The sequence below is a fragment of the Caloenas nicobarica genome, chromosome Z (assembly GCF_036013445.1).
Source record: "Caloenas nicobarica isolate bCalNic1 chromosome Z, bCalNic1.hap1, whole genome shotgun sequence".
In the NCBI taxonomy this organism is placed as follows: Eukaryota; Metazoa; Chordata; class Aves; order Columbiformes; family Columbidae; genus Caloenas; species Caloenas nicobarica.
Window position 1 is genome coordinate 57,622,848 of NC_088284.1, and position 27,173 is coordinate 57,650,020.

General features: G+C 42.0%; 1 protein-coding gene across 2 annotated transcripts in view; it reads left to right on the top strand.

Moving 5' to 3' along the window:
- The first annotated feature begins 6,852 nt into the window (after positions 1–6,852).
- The window catches only part of ENTREP1 (endosomal transmembrane epsin interactor 1), a 31,312-nt gene continuing 10,991 nt past the window's right edge, over positions 6,853–27,173 (top strand). For both annotated transcript variants that reach the window (XM_065656397.1, XM_065656398.1), the window contains exons 1-6: positions 6,853–7,429; positions 10,047–10,103; positions 20,296–20,406; positions 22,225–22,353; positions 23,259–23,366; positions 23,485–23,603. In XM_065656397.1, coding sequence (XP_065512469.1) covers positions 7,082–7,429; positions 10,047–10,103; positions 20,296–20,406; positions 22,225–22,353; positions 23,259–23,366; positions 23,485–23,603 — 872 coding nt within the window. In that variant the 5' untranslated portion in view covers positions 6,853–7,081. The remainder of the gene's footprint in view (positions 7,430–10,046; positions 10,104–20,295; positions 20,407–22,224; positions 22,354–23,258; positions 23,367–23,484; positions 23,604–27,173) is intronic.

Below are 27,173 nucleotides of genomic sequence, written 5' to 3' on the forward strand. Positions count from 1 at the left end.
ATATGGGGGCACAAGGAAAGCAACATGCAGGGGTCATTCCAAAACTTAAGTTTTCACTGGGGATGCTAGCAGAAATTTGGTTTCCCTGGGGACCCAAAAATAGTGAAAGTAGGATATATTAGCATCTTCAAATAAATTCTCCACACCCTGTAGGATACTGAAACATTCTTCCAGAGTTCAGACACCTTGATACTGCAAGGAGAGTGAAAGGTGAACATTTCTCCCTTTGAATTACATCGTTAAATTGTGAAGGAGTAGTACTTTTTCTGCATTACATGGCACCTTAAAAAGCCTTCTGATGCAATGGAGCCAACATCTTTCTCCCTTAAAACTTGTCTTAACAAAATACAGCCACAGTAGGAGAATTGCTAATGGATTGGATTCCAAACTCATAACCGATGCTTAGATCACTCCTCTGTAGGGAAATAAAAGAAAAAAAGAAGCAATATCAAATTATTTTCTCTTACTTCTAAACCAAAGAAACCACACAGCTGAACTTCATCTCAAGACTTAGTTTAGTGTGCCACCCACATTACAAGTTCACTGAAAGTCTATTGCTTAATGTTTGTAGAACCACTCAGAACCAAGTGAGTAAAGCACAGCAGCTTGATCAGGAAACAAAGTATTTTAACAGATCCTGTTTTCTGGATTCCCAGAGATAATCAAAACCATTACAATGCACTTAGGATTCTGTTGAAAATTATGAAAAGTAAATAAATGCATATTTCTCTACTACTTGTGACTGGGAAAAAGGGTAGGGGCATGTACTGGATCCCAGGAAAAATGGAAAGAAAAATAAAGCGAGAGAACTGAACAATTATCCATTAAGTGAGAACTGCCGTGAACTGAATGACAGAAGCATTGTGAGTGGGAGGAAGTCACGTGAAAGAGCTGATGATCATGACTCTCTTATTTTAGCTTGTTGTACAACTGAACTCTTAGCTACATTCTTGTTTAGGCAGTACTTAACTATTTCAGAGTTGGAGTTGTACCAAAATTCAGGTGGATCTAAGAACATATAGCAAGAACACAAAAGTTTTAATGCAGATAAATTATCTCCAGCTGAATATGAAAAGACTTCATGAAAGTAATTTATGTGAGCAGCAAAATTTTCCTGATCTGAGATGCACTTATTTCTTTGTTCCAACAAGGAAATTCTACCTTCTCTACTTTTTTCTTCATTTTTTTCCTTCTCAAAGAGCTGAAAAACATTTTATATTATATGAAAAACAAACACACAAAAATATTGTCTAGCAGAATAAAGGATGAAAAGAAGGATTGTGCTACCAAAAAAACCTGAAAGCCTCTTTCCCCTCACTGCTCTCCCCCAATGATGGCCATTCATTTTCATGAAGAATTGTCAAAACTTTACTAATCTGGTCAAAACCAGTCTTTGTTGTGGTTTTTCTGACACTGTCAACTGTACCACAGTCTCGCCCTTCTGTATGCACTCCAGTGGGGGCTTTGGCTGATTCCGATCCAGGCAGAGGGACATATTGTTCATTCTTCCTTTGAGCAGGAAATGTGCCCAATCTCATCTCTCTTCTGCAACAGGCAAAGGTGGCTCTTACCCTGGTAGCACAGAGTCCACCACCAGCACAGCTTAATATACCCCTGTAATGTCATTTTTAGATGCTTCCATTATTTTTGATGGTAGTCAGGAGACAGTGTCAGACCAGAAATTTTATCAAAGGATTTTCTATAATGTTGAATTAGTCATATATATAGCTCTTAATGAGTGTATTCAGTATGATGGCTGTTTCGCATATTCTTTGGTGTACCCAGCTAGGCCAGAGCAATGAGATGTTCCCCAGGCCTGGAAGAAGGAGCAAGGCTATATAAGATCCAGCATTCTAGCATACCAAGGCCACGGTCTATGCTCACCATGAACACAAGAGGGTGTTGGTTACTTTGTGGAGACTTTCGATTTGGAAATACTGAGTCCCAGTCTTGGAATGGGAAATCTAGAGTGAAATCTTCTGCCCTGATGAACTTTGAGCTGAGAACTGAAGAGACATGATGAAGCTAAGCAGGTCGCATGAAAAGTCTGAGGGAGCTAATCCAGTAGGCTTCCTTAACAATGTTGGAGTTGGACATTATGCCTTTACTGTTTGCATCTTTTTTCCTTCTTTCTTTAACTTGCTTAAAGATAGCATTAAAAAAGGATGCAGTATCATTGTGGCATTGTAGAGTCACTGTGGCAGGATCTAGACATTCGCATAAAGTTGATACAGGTTTTTTCTGGGTGACACTTCTGCAAAGCTGTTGCAGCTCAAAAATAATGCTGGGGATCCTTCATGCCCCTAGAATTGTGGATAAGCTTTTCTACCCCATCTTGGCCCTGGTCGTTACCTCATTATGAGATTATGCACAGATGATGAATCTACAGATGAATTCTTGCATCCTGTTTTATAAAGGCTGCAGAAGCATGAAGTGTTGGAGTGTGCTTTGTGTGTGTATTTGTTGGGAATATTCTGGTAACTGATACAGAAATGGCCTTATCAACTTGCTGCATCACATATATTATGCCCGCAAAGGAGGATATCTGCATAGGTGAGCAGCTGCCAGCACCAATTTGCAGATCCCAGTGACAGTGACTATGGTAAACCTGGTATACCGCCCAAAGACACACTGCTGAAACTAAAATTAGTTGAGATACAGAGCCTGGAAAGAACAGTAGGAATCCGAAGATGGATGTGTGATGGACATGGACTTGTTATCTTGATAATGTTTTATGAACTACAGGAATTTATTCATAACTGTTTTAATGATAAAACAGAGATAGGGTAACAAACATTCAATTTGTTCACAGAAATCATAGCTATCACTTATAAGGAAGAGACACTTATTTGCATTTATGGCCTATTATTGTGTCTATTGTGGTTCATGAAAGATTGATTTTGACATGCAGAAGTTAACCGGGGAATGAATGCAAAACCCATCAGATTTCATTAGAAACTGTCAATTAGCAGAATCATAGTGGATCCAGCAGCCCAGGAGAGGTGAGGCTGCAGCAGCTCCATGTCCCAAGGTCCAGCTGCTAATGAGGCTGAGTGTGTGTTTCCAGCAGACACACACAGAACATGTGTATACAACACATATATGCCTATTTACACATGGTCAGACACACAGATGGTACAAACCAACAGACAGAGCACTCACATGGACACAAACGGTGCAAACAGCCTCATCTAGCTCCTCAGAAAAGAATGGTAGTATGTTATTCATAATAGGGACAGTAGCAACAAGACATTCAGTTGTTCCACATAAGGAACCAGAAAAAAAAATGGCCAAAAATACACGGCAAAACTTGTTACAAGATGTCCCAACGTGGCCAAGTGTGACACATTTCCATAAAGTGGAGGCCATGGTGACCTGTAGAGGCAGACTGTAGCCCTGCAGGCTGTGTCAGCATCCTCTGCACCCAGAGCTGCCCTGGTCCCAGCTCCCCAAAGCCTGCCATGGGAACCAAACAAGAGTGTGGAGCTCCATGAGTCCCATGTGGCTAATACTCACTGTGTACCTGGGGAGGAATGAGCCACTCAGCTGTGACTATCTCCAGGCTCTCAGGAGTGGTCCCAGACTGGCTCCTCCTTGTACGGAGAGTAATGACTAGAGCCCCCGTGATCTATTTTCTCTCCAGAAGTGTTTTTTTGAGTGATCATCATCACTGCTGAGCTTAGCTAAGTTTAAGTATTTAGCTTGTGCTTCCAGTTGACTGTTTCTGATCACATTTGTAGGTCACATTGCTTTGAGTAAGACTCTCTTTCCTACCTCGTAGCAAAGAGATTTTACCCTGTTTGTCTCCTAACCTAAGTAACCAAGGTAATTGCTGACTTGCCCTTTCCTTTCTGTAACTATCTCTCTCTCTCTCTCCATCTCTATCAGCTTCCTTTCTGTTCACGTGAACGGTAAATGCATTTTTATGCTGACTTTTGCTTCTTCATCTGGCACCCCCAAGAGTCCTACCCCTTTGTTCAGGAGCATCAGGTTCAGGAGCAGATCCTATCAATCTGTGCCAGGCAGCTGAGGGACCAAGGTTGCTCTGTCTCTGTTAAGTGGATGGCCACAGGCTGCAGGATATCAGATAGCCACTCCAAAGCCTGGAGCATCCAGGTTTTGTCCAGGCAGAAAGATGGGATTAGAGAAGTTGAGCTGACTTGTGGAGGTTTACGAAAACTAGGGAAAAGAAGCCAGACAGCTGATTTCAAGTATCTCTTCTGAGTGTCCTGAAAACGTTGATTTGCTATATATAATGCAACTTTGTTTCTGCTTCTAGAGGAATACTGATCAAGGTCATGGTCTCTTTTGATGCCCTAAGTTTATGTGTGAGTTCAAGACAAACAGGACTTTGAAGAGTATATTGAAATTTTCTATTGCAGGTAGCCAAACACGTCATCAGAGAGACTGATCTTCCTTTAGAAATATTTACTTTGTGTGGGTTTAATCAGTATTGGAGGGAATTTAATTGTTATCAATGCATTCTATACAGTAGTATTATTTAATCTTTTAAAAAACTTCTTTTATCCATTTTTTCAGGCTAACTTTTCTCCTTTTCAAGGCTCTATGGAAAGATTTCACAGATTGTCCAGTTTTCCAAAGCTTCAAGAGCCAAAAGTAAGGTGACATGATGTAATAAAACCATCTCAAGGCTGCTTCACAAATACCTTATTGCGGCCTTTCAGTACTTAAAAGGGTCCTATAAGAAAGATGAGGACAGATTTTTTGGCAGGGCCTGTTGTGACAGAACAAAACGTAATGGTTTTAAACTAAAAAACGGGAGATTCAGGCTAGATTTGAGGAAGAAATGTTTTACAATGAGGGTATAAAACACTGGCACAGGTTGCCCAGAGAGGTATTAGATGCCCCATCCCTGGAGACATCCCAAGCCAGGCTGGACGGGGCTCTGAGCAACCTGATCTAGTTGAAGATGTCTCTGCTCATTGCAGGGGGGTTGGACTAGATGGTCTTTGAAGGTCCCTTCCAACCCACACCATTCTATGATTCTTTGGAGTTTCAGGTACTTGAAGTAACTTGAAGCATGTGATGAAAAAGGATCTAGGTATTTTTTCTGTTTCCCAGATTAAGACAAGTCAGTAAAAGGCTACAGAGAAAGTAATGTGCAGATCCAAAACACAGAGAACTTCAAGCTCATGAGTTAGTACATTGTAGGTTTGCATTTTTGAGACATGAGGTAACAACTTGTTGGCTTAAACTGAAAATAACTTTTCGTTATGATATAAGTGCTTTTGTTTCCCCAGTTTGTATTTATGAAAGTTAAAAAGAAGAGCATGTTTGAAGAAATTGGAAATAATGTCAAGATTTACAAGATCCCGTTCACCAGATGAAGTGCATATACCCTGTTTTTACTTGTTACAACTAAGTTGCTAGTCAGATACAGCTGAAATCTGTCATTTGATGCAGCACCTTTTACCTTTGTCTGCTTTTTGTGGATTGGGTAAGCTAAGACTGGAGCATCTACTCTGAAGCCCTGAAATACATGGTTATAGCATTTTCCCGTTGCTCAGTGTTAGTGAACTTTCAGCATACTTACAGTATCTGCAATTCCATTTTCATTTAACAGAATAAAAGGTAAAAACATAGAAAGTGTCAAGTAAGTTAGCATGTGTATGATCAATTTCAATCTCACACATACCGTTAAACTTACATGCTTACTAGTTAATGGCTGAGTTAAAGACTGGGAAGGGCATATAGTCATAAGCAAGGACAGCAGCACTTGAGCAGCCCTCTTATTATGTCTTTGGTGTTCAAGTCTATTGCTCCAAACCCTGGTCCATAAATGCTGGTTTAAAGGTGATTTGTGAGGGTTTGATTGCAAGATGATGGTCCAGGGTGGCAAGTGATTTTTTTCTTGGTAAGGAGTGCTCTAAATCCTGAATCTTCAGATAGAAAATCAACAGAGATGCACAAAGGATCTAACTCCAAAAGCTGCTTTTCTAATGATGAATCTTTTCCTTCCTTTGTGTAAGACCTTATGCATTATTGCAACAGCTTCCAAATCCTTTCCCAAGTACTGGATCTGCACCCTTCTCTGCAGAGGAGCAAGTGCTGTCACCTGAGCCAATGACACCTTTAACATAAATTATTTTCCCATAGTACTAAAAGCCCTGTTTTTCAATCCAGAAATTCTCCGTTTTTCAAAGTAACGTCCAGACAAGCCCAACAGGTATACAATTGCCTTAACTGAGCTGGAGAGAGCAGCACACACAGCCAAAGTAAATTCCTGACCTTCCTTCCTTGAAGCATGTCGAAAAGTGGAAGAGAAGGACAGACTATGACCATGGCAAGCTTTTCCCAGGGAAAATGTGGGGGATGAAAAAGGAAAGACATTTCTCTGCCCTTATCTTTGCTCAGACACATGGCACAGTGCCTGCATGCAGGCACACACATAAAACCACACATCATTTTGTCAGCCAAACCTCCTCCTCCTGGTGGAAGGGCGCCAACAACGCGAAATGCAATCCAGTGGCTTCCCCCCCGAGTTATTTTTAAACTTCAGGCTTACTGCTTGCTAACAATAGTGACTAAAGGAAAAAGGGCCAGGGGGGAGGGGTGGGAGTGAGCACGTTAACAAGGGGAGGTGAAAACCCCGTCAAGAGTGGTACAAAACGGTCCATGTAGCAGCAGGGAGAGCCGTACGGGGACGTGACGAGACGGGTCGGGGCGGGAGCGGGGGGATGCCATGGCCCAGCAGCCGGGAGAGCCCGCCGGCTGGCGACGGGCCAGCGGGAAAGGAGCGGGGGATCAGGCGAGGCACCTTGCGGCGAGCATGACGTCTGCCGCGGGGGTGGCCCTGGCACCGCCCGGCGGGGTGGGGAGAGGGCAGGCCGGTGTGCCCGTCGGAGAAGGGGTGCGGCGAGGCGGGCGGGCAGCCTCGTGTCCCGGAGGGCAGCTGGAGGCTACGGCCGGGGCTGGCGCGGCGGCGTCCTCCCCGGCGGAGAGGCGACGCGAGGGGAGGGCAGCGCTACAGGAACCCGGCGCCCGGGTGGTCGGTGGGGATCCGGCCGGGCCCGGCCCGGCGTCCGCAGCAGCCACCCGCGGAGAGCCGCCGCCGCCCCCCATGTCCCTGCCGGTGCTACTGCCGGGCATCTCCTGTCCCGTCCCGGGACTTGCCCCCGCTTGCCCCTCCGCCGGCGCGTCGGCCGGCTCGCTGTCCACCGCGGCCGCCGACCCCTCGCTACCGCCGCTCCGCTTTGGCGGCTGCAGCCCCGGCGTGCCGCAATATCGCAACCCGCGCCCCACCGCCCCGGCCCCGGGCGCCGGCTTGCTGCCGCGCCGGCCGCTGCTCCCGCTGGGGCTGCTGCAGGTCGTGCTGGGCTGCTCTCTGGTGGCGCTGAACTTCAGGGCGCTGTCGCTGAGCAGCGGCCCGCAGGTGAAGAACACCTATTCCTTCTGGGCCGGCTCCTCGGTAAGTTACTGCCGGGGGCCCGGAGCCGGGCACCAGCCCCCTCCCGTCCCGGCCGGCTCGGTGCCCGTACGCGGCCCTGGGGGGGCGGCAGCGGCTGCTCCAGGCGCCCGCCGAGCGCCGGGAAACCCGCCGGGAAACCCGCCGGGAAACCCGCCGGGAAACCCGCCGGGAAACCCGCCGGGAAACCCGCCGGGAAACCCGCCGGGAAACCCGCCGGGCGTGCGCGCCGGACGACCGCTGAGCTTGGGGTTCACGGGACCTCCAAGGCAGAGCTGCTGTCACCGAGACGCGTTTCGCTCCCGCTGCTCCAACAGCGAAGAGCAGCTTTCTCTTACTTGGACGCAATAAGAAGTTACACTTTTGCTAACGGCTTTACCAGGTTTACAGCATGAATCCCAACAGGATAAGAAACTGGGTTGGGCATTTGTTTCCTGGTGGGCCTTTTAGCCTAAAAAAAGTACTCAATTATCATACACAATCAGAAACTGAATTTTCTCAAGTCGTGGTGTATGTAGATGTTCCATTTTGTTGTTGTGCTTTGTATACCATTGCTCTAGCGAGATTGAGAGATAATAAAATAGCAAAATTCCTGGGAAAAAAAATGGATAGGCTTATGACAGTTCACTAGAGAGCAGTGAGAGAAGTTATTCCACATCCTGTTGGGCCCTGCTTTAAACTGCACCTCTATAAATGTAGAGTATATAATAGTTTGTATTGCAGAAGCTAGGCAGTAGTAGCAGAAGCTAATAGGAGCAGGAGACAGTCTGTGCCCAGTTTATGGGCCTTCGATTAATGAGCAAGTCGCATTCTGTGGCTGGCATGCTCTGCTCCTGCTGCTGATGTGAACAGCATCAGCCTGTCCCTGGCTTTAAACATTTATATTATGTTTCCAATGTTCCTCGCAACCTGTGGAACTGTGCTCAATGATCTGCAGTTTGGGGATCAAGTAGCTCCTATTTGTCTGTATAACACAATTTTAATCACTGAAAGTATAGACAGCCTGTAGGGGGTGGGGTGGGGAGGAAACCCAAACCATCCAAATATGTATGTTTGGTATCTGTCTCCTGATCTTTCATCGGCTGTTTTTCTTACCCTAGATTAAAACAAGTTTAAATATATGTAAGCGACAGACTTTCTTTGAGCTCTACAGGCAGAACCATACTTATATGCGTATTATAAAATATGGAAGTACTGAGTCTCTTTAATAATGAAGAAGGATGATTACTTTTTAAATGCTAGCTCTGAAACAATAATATATGCATTCAAAAAAAATCAGAAATACCTTTCTGGTGTAACACTGTGAGTGAAAATTTTAGCTCAGAAGCAAACTGGAAAGGTGAGGCAATTAAAAGCTGAAATTGAGGATGTCTGGTGTTTGGTGGTTTTTTTTTTTTTCATTTTAGATGCAACATACTGGTTATGATTCACTGGTTAAGTGCAGGTCAGGAATACTTTGAGGAAGACTTCCTTTTCATATAGTTTAAAGCTATAAGAAGCATAACTAAATGTTGTGTTGTCCGTAAGGCAAAACAGGAATTCACATCAGTATTGTTGTGCTTTGTTATAAAACCATGTGACTATTTTGCACTCACAGAATTCAAAAAATAATTTGTTATGAAACTGCAGAGTTACGTATGTGGTTTTGCAACACTAGTGATGATACCAGTAGGTGTTTTGGCCAAGTCATATGTGCACGTTACGCTAAATCAGATTGATCATGTCAAGTGAATGAAGTTACAGAAGGGATTTATTAAAAATACTAGTGGGCAACTTCCTGTTTTTTTCTGGTCTTCTTATTTCTTTTTAGGGTACAAGTTTGGTTTGAATTCGCTTAGTCACAAAGTCCCACAAATTAAAATATACCTGCTTATTGGTAGGACCTGCTGAAAAACTGATTTGCCTTTCTTTATAGTTTTCCCATCCTTACTGTGAGAGAGTATTTGGATATGCTGTTTACTTCAGTTCTACAGCAATGCTTTCTCCTTCCTTGTTTTGCCCTCCAAGGTGAAGAGTTGTGGGGTTCAGTTCTGTGACTCAGCAAGTCTGGTCTAATGACTACTGTTGCAAAGGGCATGCTTTTCCTTCTTGAGCTGATACTGGCATTCATCAGACTAAATAGCAAGTCAGATCAGGGAGATAAGTTTTAGTGCTCTTCAATGTTTTTGGTAGGGTTTATGCTCTGGAAGTTGGTTCACTGAGATGGTTAGAAGAGGGTCAGAGCCAGCATGAGGGACGAGGCAGGAACAGGTACCCACAGGCACTTCATGAACTGTTGGAGTGATGAGCAAGGCTGGAGAAGGCATATCTAGTTTTTAGATTTGCTTAGCCACGTTGCAGAAAAAAAAGTACTGGGTTGGCTGAAAGTAATTTTTTAGGCAATTGTTGAGGTCTGAGTCACTGGCATAACTCTTGTCCCGTGGCATGTTTTCTGGGAGGAAAAAAATTAAAAAAGAGTAGATAAAAATTTGGTTGTGTTTAAAGTGCATCTTTGTATCTTCCCGGCATTGTTATAGTATTACAAAGTACCTTTCACCAGAGCAGTGATAAATACAATGTAAATGACATCTTGTGAATAGTTCTTTGCTTCTTGCTAATGCAAAGTTTTTTGATGTTGTAGGTAATCTTATCTGGAATCTTAGGCTTAATGTCATGGAAGAAGCCAGTAATGGTTTTGGTAAGTATGCATTAAAATTTCTTGTAAGGAAATTATCAGATGATCCTGATTTAATAGCCATTGGTAAAGAAAACAAACACACAAACCAAACAAAATCACTTCTTTCTCCTTGAAAAAACAGACTATGCTAATGAGTCCCTTTTTAAAATTGTAGAATCATAATTATTGAAAGAGAAGTCAAAGCCCATGAAAAGCTATATTCTTTCCTGAATGGATGGAGTACCTGTTAAGAGCAAGAGTGGATCATGTCTGGGGGAAGTGTTAATGTTGCTTACAGAGTGCCTTTTGCATTTGTGTAGGTATAACAATGTGCTGGTTTAGTATAAATCTAGCTGTCTGAGGCAGTGCTGTTTAAGCTTAAATAGGGAAGTTGGTTTGAAAGCTTAGCTCATTTGTACTGTGCTGCTGTCTGATGGCAGGTTTGAGAGCTAGCCTAAGTATTGCTCTCTTACAGTAAGTATTCGATGTTACTAATCCAAATACAGTTGACATTATATTGCTCTGAGAGAAGTAAATTGATGTGCAGGGAGTGTAAGCCTTTTCCATTTGTAAGTGAAATCTGAAGCTGTGTGGTTCTCAATGTCTTAGAGATGTGACTTGAAAAAAAGGTTTCTTTCTTCTTTTTCTCCATACTGTCACTTCTGAAGACTTTTTCCAGGCCAAAGCAGTTGTTTTATTTGTATGCAGTGCTGCCTTGGGATCCTCATGGTTGTCAGTGAGAGGTACCCAGGATCAGATGTGCGAGCTGTGGATGAATTGCTGTTTCTCGATGGTGCATTAGTTCACACAGGCAGAGCAAAGCAAGTTGTTTATTGTTTTTTTTTTTTTTAACCTACCTGTGGATAGAAAGAGGGGCTTGGTGTCTGGGGCTCCCAATCTGGAAGGACCATATTTTAATGAAAGTAAATGTAAATGCCATCTGTCTCAAAATGCCTGAGACTTGCACAGTGCTCCCTGTTTCTGTTTGCCTGTGTTCTGTCCTGTTTCTGCAGCACGTTGTTGCTGTAGTTTCCTTTTGTTTGTTGTTGCTCTTTAACTCTTTCATATTCTCCTTTGTTTAAATCTCATGGGCCCTTCCTAGTTTTACTTAAATATGAAAGCATCAAACTCTTCCTGAACCTTTCACTTATATCGAATGATCTTTAGGATGGTTGAGTGCTGGAGCACATTGCCCAGGGATGTTGTGCAGCAGATGAGGAATTTTCTGAGATGAGACTGATCCCTTAGCAGCCTGCTGGGATTTCATAGCTGGCCCTGCTTTGAGCAGGAGGATTCACTAGAGTTTTCTTGAGCTCACTTGCAGCAGCACTTATTCTACGATTATGTGATTCTACGAACCTGTATTTTTTTTCTTATTTGTATGTGTATTTTACAGAGGTCTGACTTTTAAAAGCCAGATTAGATCAGACTTGACACTAGGAAACATTTCTTTATTCAGAGGCTGGCCGAACACTGAACAGGCTTCCTAGGGAGGTTGTAGATACCTCATGTCTGTCAGTTTTTAAGACGCAATTGGACAATGCTGTTAATAACATTGTTTAATTTTGAGTCAGCCTTGAAGTGCTCAGGCAGTTCAACTAGAGGATTGGTGTAGGTCTCTTCCCTTTGAAATATTATTCTATTATCAAAAAGAGGAAATCAGCATTAAACATTACATGAGGCTAAGGAAGTAACGCATTGAACTAGCAACAGTCTATCACTATGGCCAATCAAGGAGAAATTGTTAGTTTCTGTGAACGTACTCATTTTGGGCTAAATTTCTGATACATCTACCCTCTAGTAGCTTGAATGTTTTCTCTTGGGAGTTGTGAGGAGTTGTATGAGTTGTTCAGGAAAGTTTCCTAAATACCAGACGAATAAGACTCCTCATACAGCCATGGCTTAGAGTTGTGACATTCATAACTGAAACTATAAAATGCATTTGGGGCTAAAACATGCCTTTTCCAGCTGTGACTGCTCTTCCCTTTTTACTCCTTATGGGACGCTCTTCACACTTGTTTCTTGTAAATACTTTACTAATGGATTCCTCTCTCCAGACTTTTGGACTGAATCCCTTTTCCCCTTGCCTGCACAGAGCTGCTACCCTGCTGCAAGGGAAGCAGAGATCACACAGCTGTCTCCTTGACAGCCTTTGACTCAAACAGGTGCCAGGTGTAGAAATGCCTTTATGCAACAAGTGAGCTTTGTGGAAAGGATTGGTTGCACATGAAGATGGTTTTGTAAGATTGCTATTGAACTCACATGTTTAGCATGCTGGGTACCTGTGCTAGAGCTGTGGCAGAAATCTGAGGAGTTATATCAATTGCCATATTTTATGTTGCAGCAACTTACGTCAACATTTAGTTGTCTTTATACAGAGACTTTGGACTCTGCTCAACAGTTAAGTGTTGTGAGATTAAGTGGTCATTATTCTTTTTCATATATAGTTATGCCTCAATCTACAAATACTCTCTTCTTCATAAGGAAGGACGTCTTCTCATCTTTCATTTTATGCAAAGCTGTTTTCAATCAGTTCAGTTTCATAATTTCTTCAAATTATGCAAATACCCCTTGGAATTCTCCATATGCATCCAACCCCCCGAAAATAGCTTTGTTTCAGCCCAAGTTGGAGCATAATATCTAGTTTTTAATTTATCATGTTACGTACTAAAAGCTCTCAAATGTACCAATTAGGCTGTGATTAAGGGTAGATGGATGAGCTCCATCATTTAGCGCTCTCTCCTTTCCAGAGCTGGGTCTTGACCAGAATTACGGTGACTGCTGGGTGCCACAGAATTTGACCATTAGGAGGTGCTGGTCCTCAGAGCAGTTTATGATAGAGTTTATGCTGAAGAATGTGGTAATGCTGTTTCTTATGGATTCATGCACTACCTTGCTTTTGGTTTTGTCAGTTTGTGATACTTAAGGAATTTTATAATGCAATTCACATTTGTCTTTGTCCCCTTGAAAAAGACTAATTCTTTCTAAAATAAACCTGTTTTCTACTCTGATTCAGGATTTTAATCTCTGAAACTTGCTGAAATACACCTGTTTGCCTGCAGTTTCTTTGCATGGCAGTGGTCTAGCTCCTTCAGTAAAAGGGTGATGTCATGGCTCACATCTTTCTCCATCTTCCTTCGTTAGGTGATGATTTCTCACTGCTTGGATTTGTTTCTTTGTGAACAGCCAGGTTGTCATTTGGCTGCCACTTTGATCTGAGGCCTTGGTCATGGGGAAAACAAAACAACTGTGTTTTTTTTTTTCCCCATGACAGCAAGGCTCTGGTGCTGCTGGCACTTGGAGAAAGCGCAGGGCTGTGATGTTTTGAGAAAGGATCCGGTGACTGGCTGCCGAGTCAAAGGCAGAGAGGTCTGCTGTGTTCTAAACACTCATGTTTTTCCTTTGGAGGAAGGAAAGGAAGGGAAACTGATTACTTACAGCTGAGAGGAGACCAGTCTTGAAGAGGGATGACTATCATAAGACCTGTTAGTAAATAAAATAGACACATTTGTTGTTTTTTTTCCCACCCAGTCTGTATTACAGCATGGGAAGATACTAGGTAAATATTAATAATAGGTCCCAGAGACGGGGTACTACAAGGCAAAATCAAATTATAATAATACCTTTTGAAGGATGTTTTTGTAGCGGAGGCTTGACCTTCAGCAATACAGCTGCTGAGAGGCCTTGGCTCTGAAATCTTACCTTGCTTTTAGTTGTCTGAGGATTTTCTGAGTATCAGTTGTCAATCAAATTCAGAAGTCAGCTTGTAGCGCTTAATGCTCTGAAGCTGATTTTTCTTCCAGAGAATAAGCTTCCTCCTGTGCATGCCTGTCCAAATGTATTTAATGGGGAAAGGGAAACTTTTTCCTCTCCCCAGAGTTGTTTGGATATTGACTTTTAACTGTTCTGGGCTCAACGTTACTCTTTACTTGTACAGAAGCTGGTTCCTTCCTCTCTGCTGCTAAACTCCTTCCTATCATAGGGCTTTAAATCTTATTTTTGAATCGTGGAATTGTTTTTGTTGGAAGGGACCTTCAAAGGTCACCTAGTCCAACACCCTGCCATGAGCAGGAACATTTTCAATGAGATCAGGTTGCTCAGAGCCCCGTCCAGCCTGGCCTGGGATGTCTCCAGGGATGGGGCATCTACCTCCTCTCTGGGCAACCTGTCCATTACCCCTTGTCATATCACAACAAGCCCTGCTAAAAAGTCCGTCCCCATCTTTCATATTAGTCCCCTTTTAAGTACTGAAAGGCCACAATAAGGTGTTCCCAAAGCCTTCTCTTCTCCAGGATCAACAACCCCAACTCTCTCAGCCTGTCCTCACAGCAGAGCTGTTCCAGCCCTCTGATCATTTTCGTGGCCTCCTCTGGCCCCTTTTCAACAGGTCCATGTCTTTCCTGTACTGAGGGCTTCAGAACTGGATGCAGAACTCCAGGTGGGGTCTCACCAGAGCAGAGCAGAGGGGCAGAATCACCTCCCTCGACCTGCTGGCCACGCTCCTTTTGATGCAGCCCAAGATATAATGGCTTTCTGGCCTGCAGGCACACATTGTCGACTCTTGTCCGATATTTCATCCACCAGTACCCCCAAGTCCTTCTTGGCGGGGCTGTTCTCAGTCCCTTCATCCTCCAGTCTGTATTGATACTGGTGGTTGCCCCAATCCAGGTGCAAGACCTTGCACTTGGTCTTGTTGAACCTCATGAGGTTCTCATGGGCCCGTTTCTCAAGATTGTCCAAGTATGGATGGCATCCTGTCCATCAGGCATGTCAACCACACCACTCAGCTTGGTGTCATCTGCAACTTGCTGAGGGTGAACTTGATCCCAATGTCGATGTCATTGACAAAGATATTAAACAGTACTGGTCCCAATATGGACCCCTGAGGGACACCACTTGTCACTGGTGTCTATCCAGACATTGTGCCATTGACCACTACTCTCTGGGTGCAACCATACAGCCGATTCCTCATCCACCAAACAGTCTGCCCATCAAATCCATATCTCTCCAGTTTAGAGAGAAGAATGTTGTGGAGGACCATGTCAAAGCCTTTACAGAAGTCCAGCTAGATGACATTCATAGTGCTTCCTTTGTCCACTGATGTATTGGGATCATAGAAGGCTACCGTGTTGGTCAGGCAGGACTTGCCCTTGGTGAAGCCATGCTGGCTGTCTCGAATCACCTCCCTGTCCTCCATGTGTCCTAGCATAGCTTCTGGGAGGATCTGTTTCATGATCTTCCGAGGCACAGACGTGAGGCTGACAGGTCTATAGTTCCCGGGGTCCTCCCTGTCCTCCATAAGGAATGAACCTAACTATTTTCAGAAAAGATTTTAATTCCACATTGTTCATTTGATTGCATGTGCATTGAGGGCAATTCACTTCTTCAGCAGGCCATGCTTGCTGTATTAGCCTCTGTCCTTACTTGTGTAGCAGTCTGGGCTATGCCAAAGCACTCTGAGTTTATGTTGTATTCCCAGGAACCATACATACTTTGCTGAATGAAGAAGCATTTTGCTAGTGAAGCATCCTTTTCTTTCCAGTCATGTACAAATTAGTTGCAATCCTATAAAGTGTGCTTTTTAGGAGGCTTTCTGGTTGTGTGCTGTGTTTTGGGGCTTTGTTGTTCGTTGTGGGTTTTTTTGTTTGGTTGGGTTTTTTGGTTTGATTGTCTGTTTGGTTTTGGTGTGTGAGTTGTTTTTTTTTTTTTCACTACTGTAACAAAACCTTCAAGTTAAGCATATCTTTGGTGTCTGGTTAGTGCTTGGGTTCTGCTGCTAAAGAGAAGATTTAGCTGCGATTGCATGAAAAGTGTCAGGTGTGCAAGCATGCAGGAGAACACCAGGCGATGATGCTGCGGCAGCTGCAAGCACTGGGGAGCAGCTTGGTATCTGCAAGTGCAGAGGATCAAGAAATTAACAGAGTGGGTGCAGGTTCGGTGAATGTGACCCTGGCTTCCAGCTACATCACATTATGGTTCGGTTGTCAGCTAATGAGCCAGCTTTTGTGTTCAGACATGTGGTCAGCTTTCATGTAAAGGTTTGTGGGGTTTGACTCAGAAAAGTCGAAGTTGCAAGTTTGGCATGAGTCACTCAACCTAGATTCTTTTTACAGTGTGGTAGCATAAGGATTTGAAATTTTTGTTAGAAACCTTTTAAATTCAAAAGTATTAATATTTTTTGTTTTAAGACAAAAGTTTATGGATCTTCATTGGAAAACAGACCACTTTATGGAATTCAAGTATTTATTTAAACCTTGAAAATTTTTGAAGAACGAATGTATAGGAAGCATTTTATTTCATTGAAAAATCTTATCAGAAGAAAAGTATGTTCCAGTAGCTTTAAAATAAAGATTTTTAGGAGTAGCTGCTGTGTTCTTGGTATCTGCAGCTTGACTAATTTGCATAGATCTAAGCAAAATATAATGTTTAGACCAAACTATTCTGTTACTAGCCCTGCTAGTAACAATATAAAGCACTGTGAACAGAAGCTGCATGTCAATGCCATAACCCTGCCGAAAAAAATCTTTCCCCATCCATGTACTTCATAATAAGCAGAGTCATTTGGCTTTGGTGAGAATTGCTGTAGTAGTGCCTGTTTGTCTATATTTTAGGAGTAAAGTAGCTCGATGTTAACATCTTGGCCCACATGCAGGCCTCCAGCATTAAGTCAATAAAAGGTATTAATACAAAGCTTTTAAAGTGAGCCTAAGCAAATAAAAAGAAATATGCTTTTAAGTGTGAGACTGTGAAAAGGCTTTAAGGAGGCTTTTAGCCTTCATAATCAGGTAAAAGTCAGGTTTCTTCTGATTTTTTTTTAATAATTAATTTTTATGCTGAAAAAGCATTTATCCCATTCATATGGCGTGTTTTGAGGCTGCATTTGAAGGATGTGACTTTTTTATTAAATGAAATAGTTCGTCTTGTACTCCTCCGTGGATTTTTTTTTCATGTTGACAATTGTGTTGCAGGTCTCTATATGGTACAATAAATAGCTCTCACAACTGATAGAAAATTAGTAGCGTCCCATAATAAATGCTTAATTATAGCTATTGCTGCTGTGTATATGGAAAATTAAAACATTGACTTGCATTTTCCTAGAGGGATGTTTAGAAAGCATAGGTGTAGGATGTAAATAGACATAAGAGTTGATGACTGCAGAGCAATTTTTTTTTTTTTTTCCTTAAGTGCCTGTTTGAGCATCAGTCCTCTGTGTGTGCATATTAAATTGAAAGGAGTTTGTCTCTGGCATTAGATATTGGCTTCAATGGCAGCAGCAGCAGGACAACAAAACAGAATGAGTGATGAGGTCAGAGCCTTATCATGCAAGTTTACGCTGGTCGGGACTCCTCAAAGTGCATTATGTTTATTTTAATCTGGAAGAGGTCATCCATGCAAGACATGAGAAAATACTGTGTCTAACATTAGAATGCAATTTGCTTTCCTGTAGTTTCATTCCTATAAATGTTCCTCAAGACTTTCTGCAGCTGTTCACTGCCCATGTGTGCTCAGGAGATAAAGGGCTGTGGGCCAAACTAAAACCATAATTCAAGATGTTACCATTTTCATCACTGTAGTTAAGACTATTTAACTCTGTTTTGGCTTTTAAAACAGCATGTTTGACTTTGCCTGTTTATTCTATGTTGAGGACTATTTTTCTCCTGGTTTACGTGCAAGTGTGATCTTCTTTCACTGAGATAAAGTAGAACACCTGCTTTTACTTGTAGGTGAGCAGTGATGGAGAAGATGTTTAAATTTGCATCTACAGGAGAATGTATCTTATAAAATAAGCTTATGAAGTATATGTTAGATAAGTGGACACTGAGGTGGATTAAAAACTGGCTGAACAATCTTTCCCAGAGGCTTGTGAACAGTGGCACAATGCCCGGTCAGAAGTGTCATGCCTTAGGGGTGGGTACTGGGGCCAGGGCTGCATAATATCTTAAAGAGTGGTCTGTACAATGGGACAGAGTGTGCTCTCAGCAAGTTCACAGGCAATACAAAACTGGGAGGAATGGCTGATATACCAAGTGCCATTCAGAGTGACCTGGACATGCTGGAGAAATGGGCTGAGAGGAATTTCATGAAGCTCAACAAGGGGAAATGCAAAGCCCTGCCCATGCTGGGAAATGACCTCAGGCACCAAGGCACTCTGGGGAACAACTTGCTGGAAACCAGATCTGCAGAGAAGGATCTGGGGATCTTATAGAATCGTAGTATGGTTTGGGTTGAAAGAGACCCTCAAAGGTCATCTAGTCCAATCCCACTGCCATGAGAAGGGACATCTTCAAGTAGATCAGGTTGCTCAGAGCCCTGTCCAGCCTGGCCTGGAATGTCCCCAGGGATGGGGCATTTGCTACCTCTCCGGGCAACCTGTGCCAATGTTTCACCACCCTCATTGTAAAAAAAAAAAAAAAAAAAAAAATTGTTCCTCACGTCTAGCATGAAAGTCCCCTCTTTTGGTTTAAAACCATTACCCCTTGTCCTGTTGCAACAGGTCCCATTATAAGGCCTTTCTTATAAGCCCCTTTTGTATATTGAAAGGCTGCAGTCAGGTCTCCCCAGAGCCTTCTCCAGGCTGAACAAACCCACCACTCTCAGCCTGTCCTCATAGGACAACCATTCCAGCCCCCTGATAATTTTTTATTCATTTGAGCACTGAGCAAATAATTAATTTTTTTTAAAAAATTCTGTGCTTATTCAGAAAAATAAATGGCATGCAGAGTGCCTACTGACATTAAAAACCTCTTATTCGTGGCTTCGTGATATTTATAAAGCTAGAAGAAAATATCATTCCTCTTAATATTGATTGTTCTCAGTATGTCGAAGACAAAATAGTCCCAGTCCTCTTCAGAGAAGTACTATAGCTACTTTAATTATTGGGGTTTTGTGAGGTTAAAACATAGCTTATGTGATAATGTTATGGTAAATTACTGAAAAGCCTACTAGTAATGAGGTGGTGTAATTTAAGGAATGAGCTTGCACAGTAATGTTCTTTTGCTCTTGTCCATTCAGGAGTGATTATTTTTCCCCGAACCTCAGTAAACTGTGTCATAATTGGTGCAACAGCTCTGATTTATTTTTGGTCCAGCTTCCTAAGTAGCTAACCATAGTACGTCAGTTAAACTCATTTGGAAAGTGATTGCAGTCTTTGTGCATGTTTAGGAAGTCCTTGTTGCTGGATCTGCTGTAAAGCTATCTGGAGCAGAACTGAGCATGCGTTCCTCACTATTTCCTTATTTTCCTCAGCTTTCTGTGATCTCCTGCATTTTTAATTTAGAACATTTTGATACAAAGGAATCTGAGTGAGCAGATTGTTATTAAGGATTCTTTTGGACATTGAAGACCTGATATTTGCTTTGTAGGATGGAGTACTTAAAATTTAAACATGTCAGGAGAGGGATCCTTTATTTTTATTTGTCTCTAAAATAGTAGTCTTACCATAGTACTCTCTCCTGAAGTATAGAAAAATTTTGCACATATGATCTGGGAACAGAAAAGTTCTTACATGTGTCTAAAATCCATATCCCAAGTCTCAAGTAAGCACAGATTGCAGATTGTAAGGGCATATGTGAAAAGTAGGGCTTCATTTCATCCACTGATTTTGCTTGTGCTTTTTCAAGCGCTCCATCACTCCCTCAATTGCTGGTCTTTCAGATAGTTTGTAAACTGAAGGTATTGTCTTATTTACAAATGAAGGTGTTCTGGTTTAGTAGCCAAGAGGAAAGAAAAATGTATAATCAAAGTCCCTTAAGTGTCTCAGTCCTCACTGTACTGGGACAAATAGTTTTCAATTATTTGTGCTGCAAAATAGTTTTAAAAACTCTATGCAGAATGAATGTTGTCTTAAGATGTTTGCTCTTTAGTTTTCTTACTGATCTAAATGTGTTGAGAGGTAAACTCAGTAGAAAGATATGACATACAGTAGAAGTTGGATGGCTTGCAAATTGTATTTTGCACTCCAGTAAAACCTTCAGCTGCCTGTACTTTTCAATAGTTGCCTGTATTTTATTACTGCACAACTAGTGTAGAATAAGGAGAGAGAAAAGACAAAGATGTCTGGAGTAACCATTTACCGGATTAAGATAAGACACCCTTGGGGGGAAGTGTTGTTCCCAGCTTCTAGTTTGGGAGTGGGATTTGCACTGCCATAGGTTCCTTGAGTCAGGTTGGTGATCCTGTTCCCACTGCTGTTAACTTTGTTTTGCCATTCCAGGCTAACCTGTTTGTTCTGCTGTCAATCATCTGTGTTCTGCTGAACGTGGCTGGACTTGTATTAGGATGTCAAGGCATCCAGTTTGTGTCCAGTATACTTGGATGTGATGTGGTGAGCAGACATACTGATTTACAGTTATTTCTTCATGGCATGCCACATAAGCTTGATGTGCTGGGATCACAAAATAGTCTAATGTAGAGATGCAAATAATGCAGCTAGAGCATGGTGGGGAAAAAAGAAAAATCTCTGTTGCAGGCCTTAATTCAATTCAAATTGTGAACAGACTCACTGAAATCCGCAACAGAATCTTTGTTCCTAAACACCAGGTTTTTTGGAGTTGGAGTTTTCATAAGCAGGTTGATTCCTAAAGCTGAAGACCCCAAAATGATACATTTTAGAAAGGTTTTACTCGTCGTTAGAAGAGCATACTTAGCCCTGAAATGGTTTTGTTTGTCTTCATGGAGAGCTGGCCTCTGACTTCAGGGTCTGAAGACACAGCTGATTTGGTACAAGGCTTTCTGGACAATTTTATGGGGACACGTAAGAGAGAATTCCAAACATATCTTCAGAAAATCCCTTTTGCCAGCATTATACACTGATTTTAATATCATAGTCATTTAAGGACTAGCATAAAAAGTTTTTATAGTAATGTCACAAAGATAAATTCTTGAAAAAAGCTTGAGTGGGTACTGGTGAGCTACGCACAAAAACTCAGTATAATCTGTGGGTGGGATTATTTTTCCTAGTTTGCATCACCTGGTGAGAACAATTTGCATTGATACCTTACAGCAAGAACTATGAGGAAAAAATCAAGGTAGAGTAAATCATACTAGCTTTTCAGAAATCTTCTAGTTGAGGAAGAAGCAATCTGCACAAGAAAGGACACAATGCAAAATATTTTTCTCAAATGGGTGTCATAGGAAGTAGAAGAATGTCTACTAATGAATAAGAAACTGGAATAATTGAAATTGAAGGATACAGGGTCACTTGGTGATAAAGATGGTCATGCATAAAGGCTTGAAGGACTTTAAGGGTTAATGGAAAGATCTTTGAATATTTATTTTCGTTCATTTATTGCTTCAAGAACTATTGGTGATTCCTTAACAAGCCACTTGGTGTATTACAGTGAGAGTCCAAGATTACAAACACTTTAGCAATCTAGATTCACCAATATCAATGTACCAAAGCAGCACTGAGAACTATCAGTGTTATTCCAGGTGGGATGGTTAAACATTTCAGGAATTTTGGAGCCCTCTGTGGTTGCAAGCATAGGGTACAGCTGAAAGGTGTTCCTGAAATCATAAATTATTCTGTAGAGTGGCTTATGTGGATGGAAGACCTTTGACACAATGACTCTAGAGAGTTTGACAGCTAAACCCCCTGATTATCTCTAGATATAGAAACACTGAATTTCTACTTGAAAACTAAGATAACAACATTAATTTGAAACTTACAAGCCATAGTGTTGTGCAGATATAACTATTACTGATTTGGCTGGGTTGATATTATAGTTATGGGTTTAATTCCATCCATAGAGATGCAAAATATACTCGAGTCAAAGAAAATGTGTACACTCCATGTACAGTGGCTTATACATCAGCCAAAGAAAGAATGCAGGCTGCGATGCATTTGAAAGAGCATAGAATAATATTGCTTAATAATCAGTGCTGCTTTGATTGCAACTTAGTTGTATTTAAATGTCTTGAGTTTATCAGTAATGCTTCTTTTCAAATAAGAAGTGCGCGTAATATAGCTTTATAATGCACAAATCATTGGTGTGCCAAACTGTACAAATTCCATTTTACTACTCTATTTACAGTCTGCTTTGCATTCAGAGGTATAGTTTAACACATAGGCTCTATATTATGCAAGCTAAAATGTTACCTAAAAGAGCTAATAAATCAAAAGTGGAGTTTTGTGTTTTTAAAGGTGGAAAAAGGTGAAGACAAGATTTGTATTTGCTGTGAAAAGTCTGAACCAACTAAATGCCCAGATGAAGAGAGTGCACTGAAGCTGTACCATGTGAAGCCATGCAATGCTGCTCGCCTTCTTCTCAAGGTACCCTGAGCACAACGCGGAACATGACTGCTTTGATCGTGTCCACACTTGTGCAACATTGCAGTGCTCAGGTGACTGCTGTGTTTACTAGTGAAAAATCCTGTTATTTTCTGGTCTTCCACACTGGTCAGAGCCCTTTATGGTTCTGTAACAGGTTTGGTTTTTGTTTAGTGTTGGGTTTTTTTTTGGTCGGTTGTTTTTTTACTCATCTCTGGCTTTTGACCAGTGCAGCTGTTGTCCTCTCTGTGTTTTATGCAATCAAAATCACAGTTCAATTCAGACAAGATTACATGGGTAAATATGGAGTAAATTTTAGCTGATTATTTGATGCCTTTAGTGGTTTTTGATCTTCTCAGACTTTCTTGGTTTACAAACTGCTAAAATGCATCTTCCAAACAGCATCATCTTCAAATATAAAACTGCTTTAGTGTTTCTTAAATGGTGATTATCTCACATCCGGATTTCCCACAGTAAAGTTAAGAGGAAGGTTATAATTCTTGGATTCATAGACAGACCACAAATCACGTTTGAGTGGTGTTAAACCCTTCTGTATCTCCCTGTCAGGACACATAACATGGCAAAACAAGCTTTTGCAAATTAATCCAATCTTGGAGATTACCTGTCCTGAAGGCTTCATCACATATGTCTTTAAAAAGTAATTTTCATGGTCATTCTTGTGTTTTCTGTGTTTGTTTTAGTTTATTATTATTATTATTATTATTATTATTATTATTATTATTATTATTATTATTATTATTATTATTATTATCATTATCATTATCATTATTATTATAATTATTATTATCATTATTATTATAATTATTATTATCATTATTATTATTATTTTGACATTCACAAATACCTTGATTTAATATTTTAATTTCCATAATCTTCATGTTCTTCAGAAAGTTCTCTTTGCCCTTTGTGCCCTGAATGCTCTCACCACCACGGTTTGCTTGGCAGCGGCTGCCCTGCGTTACTTAAAGATATTTCTAACGAGAAGATCCTGCATAGTAAGTGTGTGCAAGGCGTTGCCTGCTATAAACAGCAATACTAACAGTATTACTAGATGACACAGTTCAGCAATTTTTTTATCTTGGAAGGTTTTTAACAGACGTTTCATTTGATTAGGATGAGTCTCAGGTTGGAGACCAAGATCACGTTTCGGATCCTGATGATTTTGTCCCACCTGTGCCACCTCCCTCCTATTTTTCAACTTTTTGTTCTTGTACTCCACAAAGCAGTCACAGGTAAACCTCTACACTCTCTTCCTTTCTTTTAATGTCTTTGGAAACATTACAAGGCCATCTTTTTTTTTTTTTTTTTAAGACCATTTTCTCTGTTTCTCTGTTGTTAACTGAGAAAGGTCGGTGACTTTAGGAAATTAAAAAAAGAAAAGAAGAAAAAGCTTGTTGAGTTGGGGGGGCATAAATACAGGGTGGGTTAGGGGAATAATTTGGGAATTTTCACTTTAGATTCTGGAGGAACTGTTTCAGGTAAGAGAAATACTGCAATTTGACATATCTGAGAACGGCTGCAATACTGTCAGGCGCAGGTGGGGCAGTGATGGAAAGCCAGGCACAACCTCTTGGTAAGGTAATGCAAGAGAGACCCCAGAACAGGGGTCTCACCCTTCCAGACCTTCTTGCTGGAGTAGTTCTCCTTCTCCCTCTTTGGCAATTAGGGCTGTCTGAAGGGTATGTTCTGATTGTCCTGCCAGGCCAGGTAATCACTACCCTTATCTTGGTACGTGGGTGCGAGCGGTCAGGTGCGGTTTGCACCTGGAGTTCTTGCTGGGCTTCTCTGCAGTGGCAGCTGTGGGATGGATGACTGAAAGTGAGCCTGGGAGGATGAGTTCACATATCAGAAAGAAAAGGAGAATAGTCACAAGTCACAGTAATCTCCCCTATCCACTTTTTTTTTTTTTTTAAATTCATTGCAACAAAGATCAGGGAAGAAGGATTTGGAGGAGAAAAAAATCATAGCTGCATGAGTTTTCTTGTGAGCAAGTGAAAATGTGCCGAAAATTTTCACGTTGCAGAAGGCTGCCTTCTTGCACATAATTAGTCTTATGAAACATTGAATGTAAATTTGGTGGATTTTTTTTGTTTGTTTTTCGATAAGAATAGGGTTAAAAATCACGTAGCTTGTCCATTAAGCATCCACTTGGTTATTTTGCTCTACTGGTACTTACTAGCGTCTATATTTCTTGCAATTCAGTGATGACTTGTGGGTTTTGTTATCCTTCATTCTACAGGTGGTTACACACTTCACAGTAACTTGCAGGTTTTCTTTTTTTATTAGTTTATGACTCACGTGGGGTGCATTGTTCTACTGTGAACACATAATGTTTATACATAAAATATGATGCTCAAGCAGACAGTATCATTCTACTGTTGTTTAAAACTCCTTTTTTCAGTGTGCAGGACTGTTTTGTTTATTTCACTGTTTCATCATGGATAGTGTGTGCATGACTTTCAAGACTCTGTGGTCCTTGCAAAGGTAGTTACAGATCCTGAGATTACATAGAAAATGCTAACTGTCATGGAGGCATCCCAAATATAAGTTTAGGTGGACTAGCACTCCGATAACATAAGATAAAGGTTCGGATATTAGGTTAGGAAATTATTTGGGGTGCAGCGAAATAAGAATGAGGATCCACAGCGTGCATATATGCACTCACAAGAAAAACAAACCAGAGCCCTCTCTGCCCCGTTTTGCCTATAATAGATAAACACCAGCTTACTGCAGCCAGGAATTTACACTCGTCTGCCCCAGACGAGGAATTTACACTTGCCTACCAGGCAAGGACTTACTAAAGCATATATTCAGTAATTTATCACTCACCCACACACGGAGGTGAGGCGCTCCCCATCCCGGGAGGTTACCTCAGACGGCTTCTCTGTCTAAGGGGAGGTATCCGGCAACATGGCAGACCCGCAGCTCCGAGGAGACCACACAAAGGGGGTCGCCGGCGGGAACCCCATTTATAGTCTGCTCAGATCTGGCTGTGGGCATTCCAGAAGCTTCTCGGCTTCTCTACCCCCCGCCCCCTCGAGTGTGGGCCTTCCAGAAGCTTCTCAGCTTCCCTGGGCTGTGGGCGCTCTGGGCCCCTCCTCTGCTGACGACCCTGCCCAGCGACTCTGGGTCTCACAAAGAGCCGTTAACTGCCCATTGAAGGCCCCAGTTCTGAGAGGGGATGGGCAGTCACCAGTGCAACCGCCACACCAGTTCTCAGGCCATGTGGGGGAGGAAAGTGCAACTGCCAACACACTAACATAGCACAGGAATAGATTTTAGAATTAAAAAGTCATCAAAAATGCCAAAACCTGGAGTTGAATTCCAAACATTACTAAAAATCTCCCATGTGAGCCTTGGTTCAAGCTAGTTATGAGAAGAGAATGAGATGAGCAATGATCTCTTTGGAAGATAAGGTATTTATTGAAATATGGTTGTCACAGTTCCCCTGCTTTAAAATGGGGCTGTCATTCTTTGTCTGGCTTGTCATTCTAGATAGTTATCTTTGTCCTGGTAGCAGTATTCCTTTTGTCTATTTTCAGCACAGTAGGGGCCGCTGAACAGTATTTAAGGTTTCTGTGGTCTAATATTGGGTAGCTACCTTGCCTGTGATCACACTAAAAATTGTTGATAATAACATTTAAGTGATGGTGACATCTTTCTGAAGTCAGACTGCTTGTGTCAAGGTACTCAGGATAGTCATGCAGCAGTGCAGAAATCAAAGCAATGAACAGACCTAATTTCCACTCTTGGCAGATGAGTAGATGTGATGGGTTCCCACGGAATGGCTGAGGTAGGACCTCGCCTTTTCCCAAGCAGCCTCCTCATGCTTCACCCTTTTCTCCCTGCCCAGTCTGTAGCCTTAAAACCACGCTGCATCCATGGCCTGGCTTTCTGTGCCAAGATCCCGTGGACCCCGCAGCCAAAACCTTTGTGTGAAAGGGGAGTGACAGGAGCTGCATCCGGGGTGGTGAAGCACCATCTGCAAGCTGCTCCTGGGCTGACTCCAAAACAGATACATTCCTCTGAAAAAGGAAACACTGCGGAGATCAAAACATGGGCCAAGGAAATGTTTGGAATGGGGAGTTGTTCTCCTCTACCCTTTAAATTAAAGAGCCAGAGGCACCACTAGCAAAGTCAGTTAACTGGTTTGTTCATTTATTCAAGGAAAAGCTTTTACATTTGCCTTACTTAGTAGCAGACAAAACAAGCTAACATTACAAATGTCTGGTCAGCTTCTACCTCTAACCTTGTTATTTCACGAATAAGGAAACAGCAATTAAGTTATTTTTCGAGATTGGCGCAACAACATTAACAGTTACAGCTGAGTTCCTATGTGAAGAATAAAATACAAAGTGTTATAAGGCATTTGAACGTAAGGGAAGAGGTGATCCATGTGGGGCAGCAAACCAATTGCCTGTGACCTAGAAATCTACCCCAGTTCAGCTTAAAGTACCATCTGGGAACTCGAGGCGTTTGCCAAAATGCCAATCTGCTTATCCAAGTCGTGTATTCTCAAATTCATGGTGTGTCTCAAATTGGACCTCTATGCTGCTTACAGTTGTTTCTTAACCACCAAACACGTTCCTGCTGTTGAAACACTGACGTTTCCAGGAGGCCAAGTCCCTGATGCAGCTGGTGGGCTGAGGTACAAGTGCAAATGGTGAGTTGGAGGTGGCTGAGGATGTGCCTTCCTCCTTTGGTGTCCTGCTCACCAGCGGCAGGACAGAAGTCTCCCCACAGTCCGGAGGAGTTCTCTTGGCAGTGGGGTTCCCTGAAAAAGCTTTGACTCCTATTTTCCT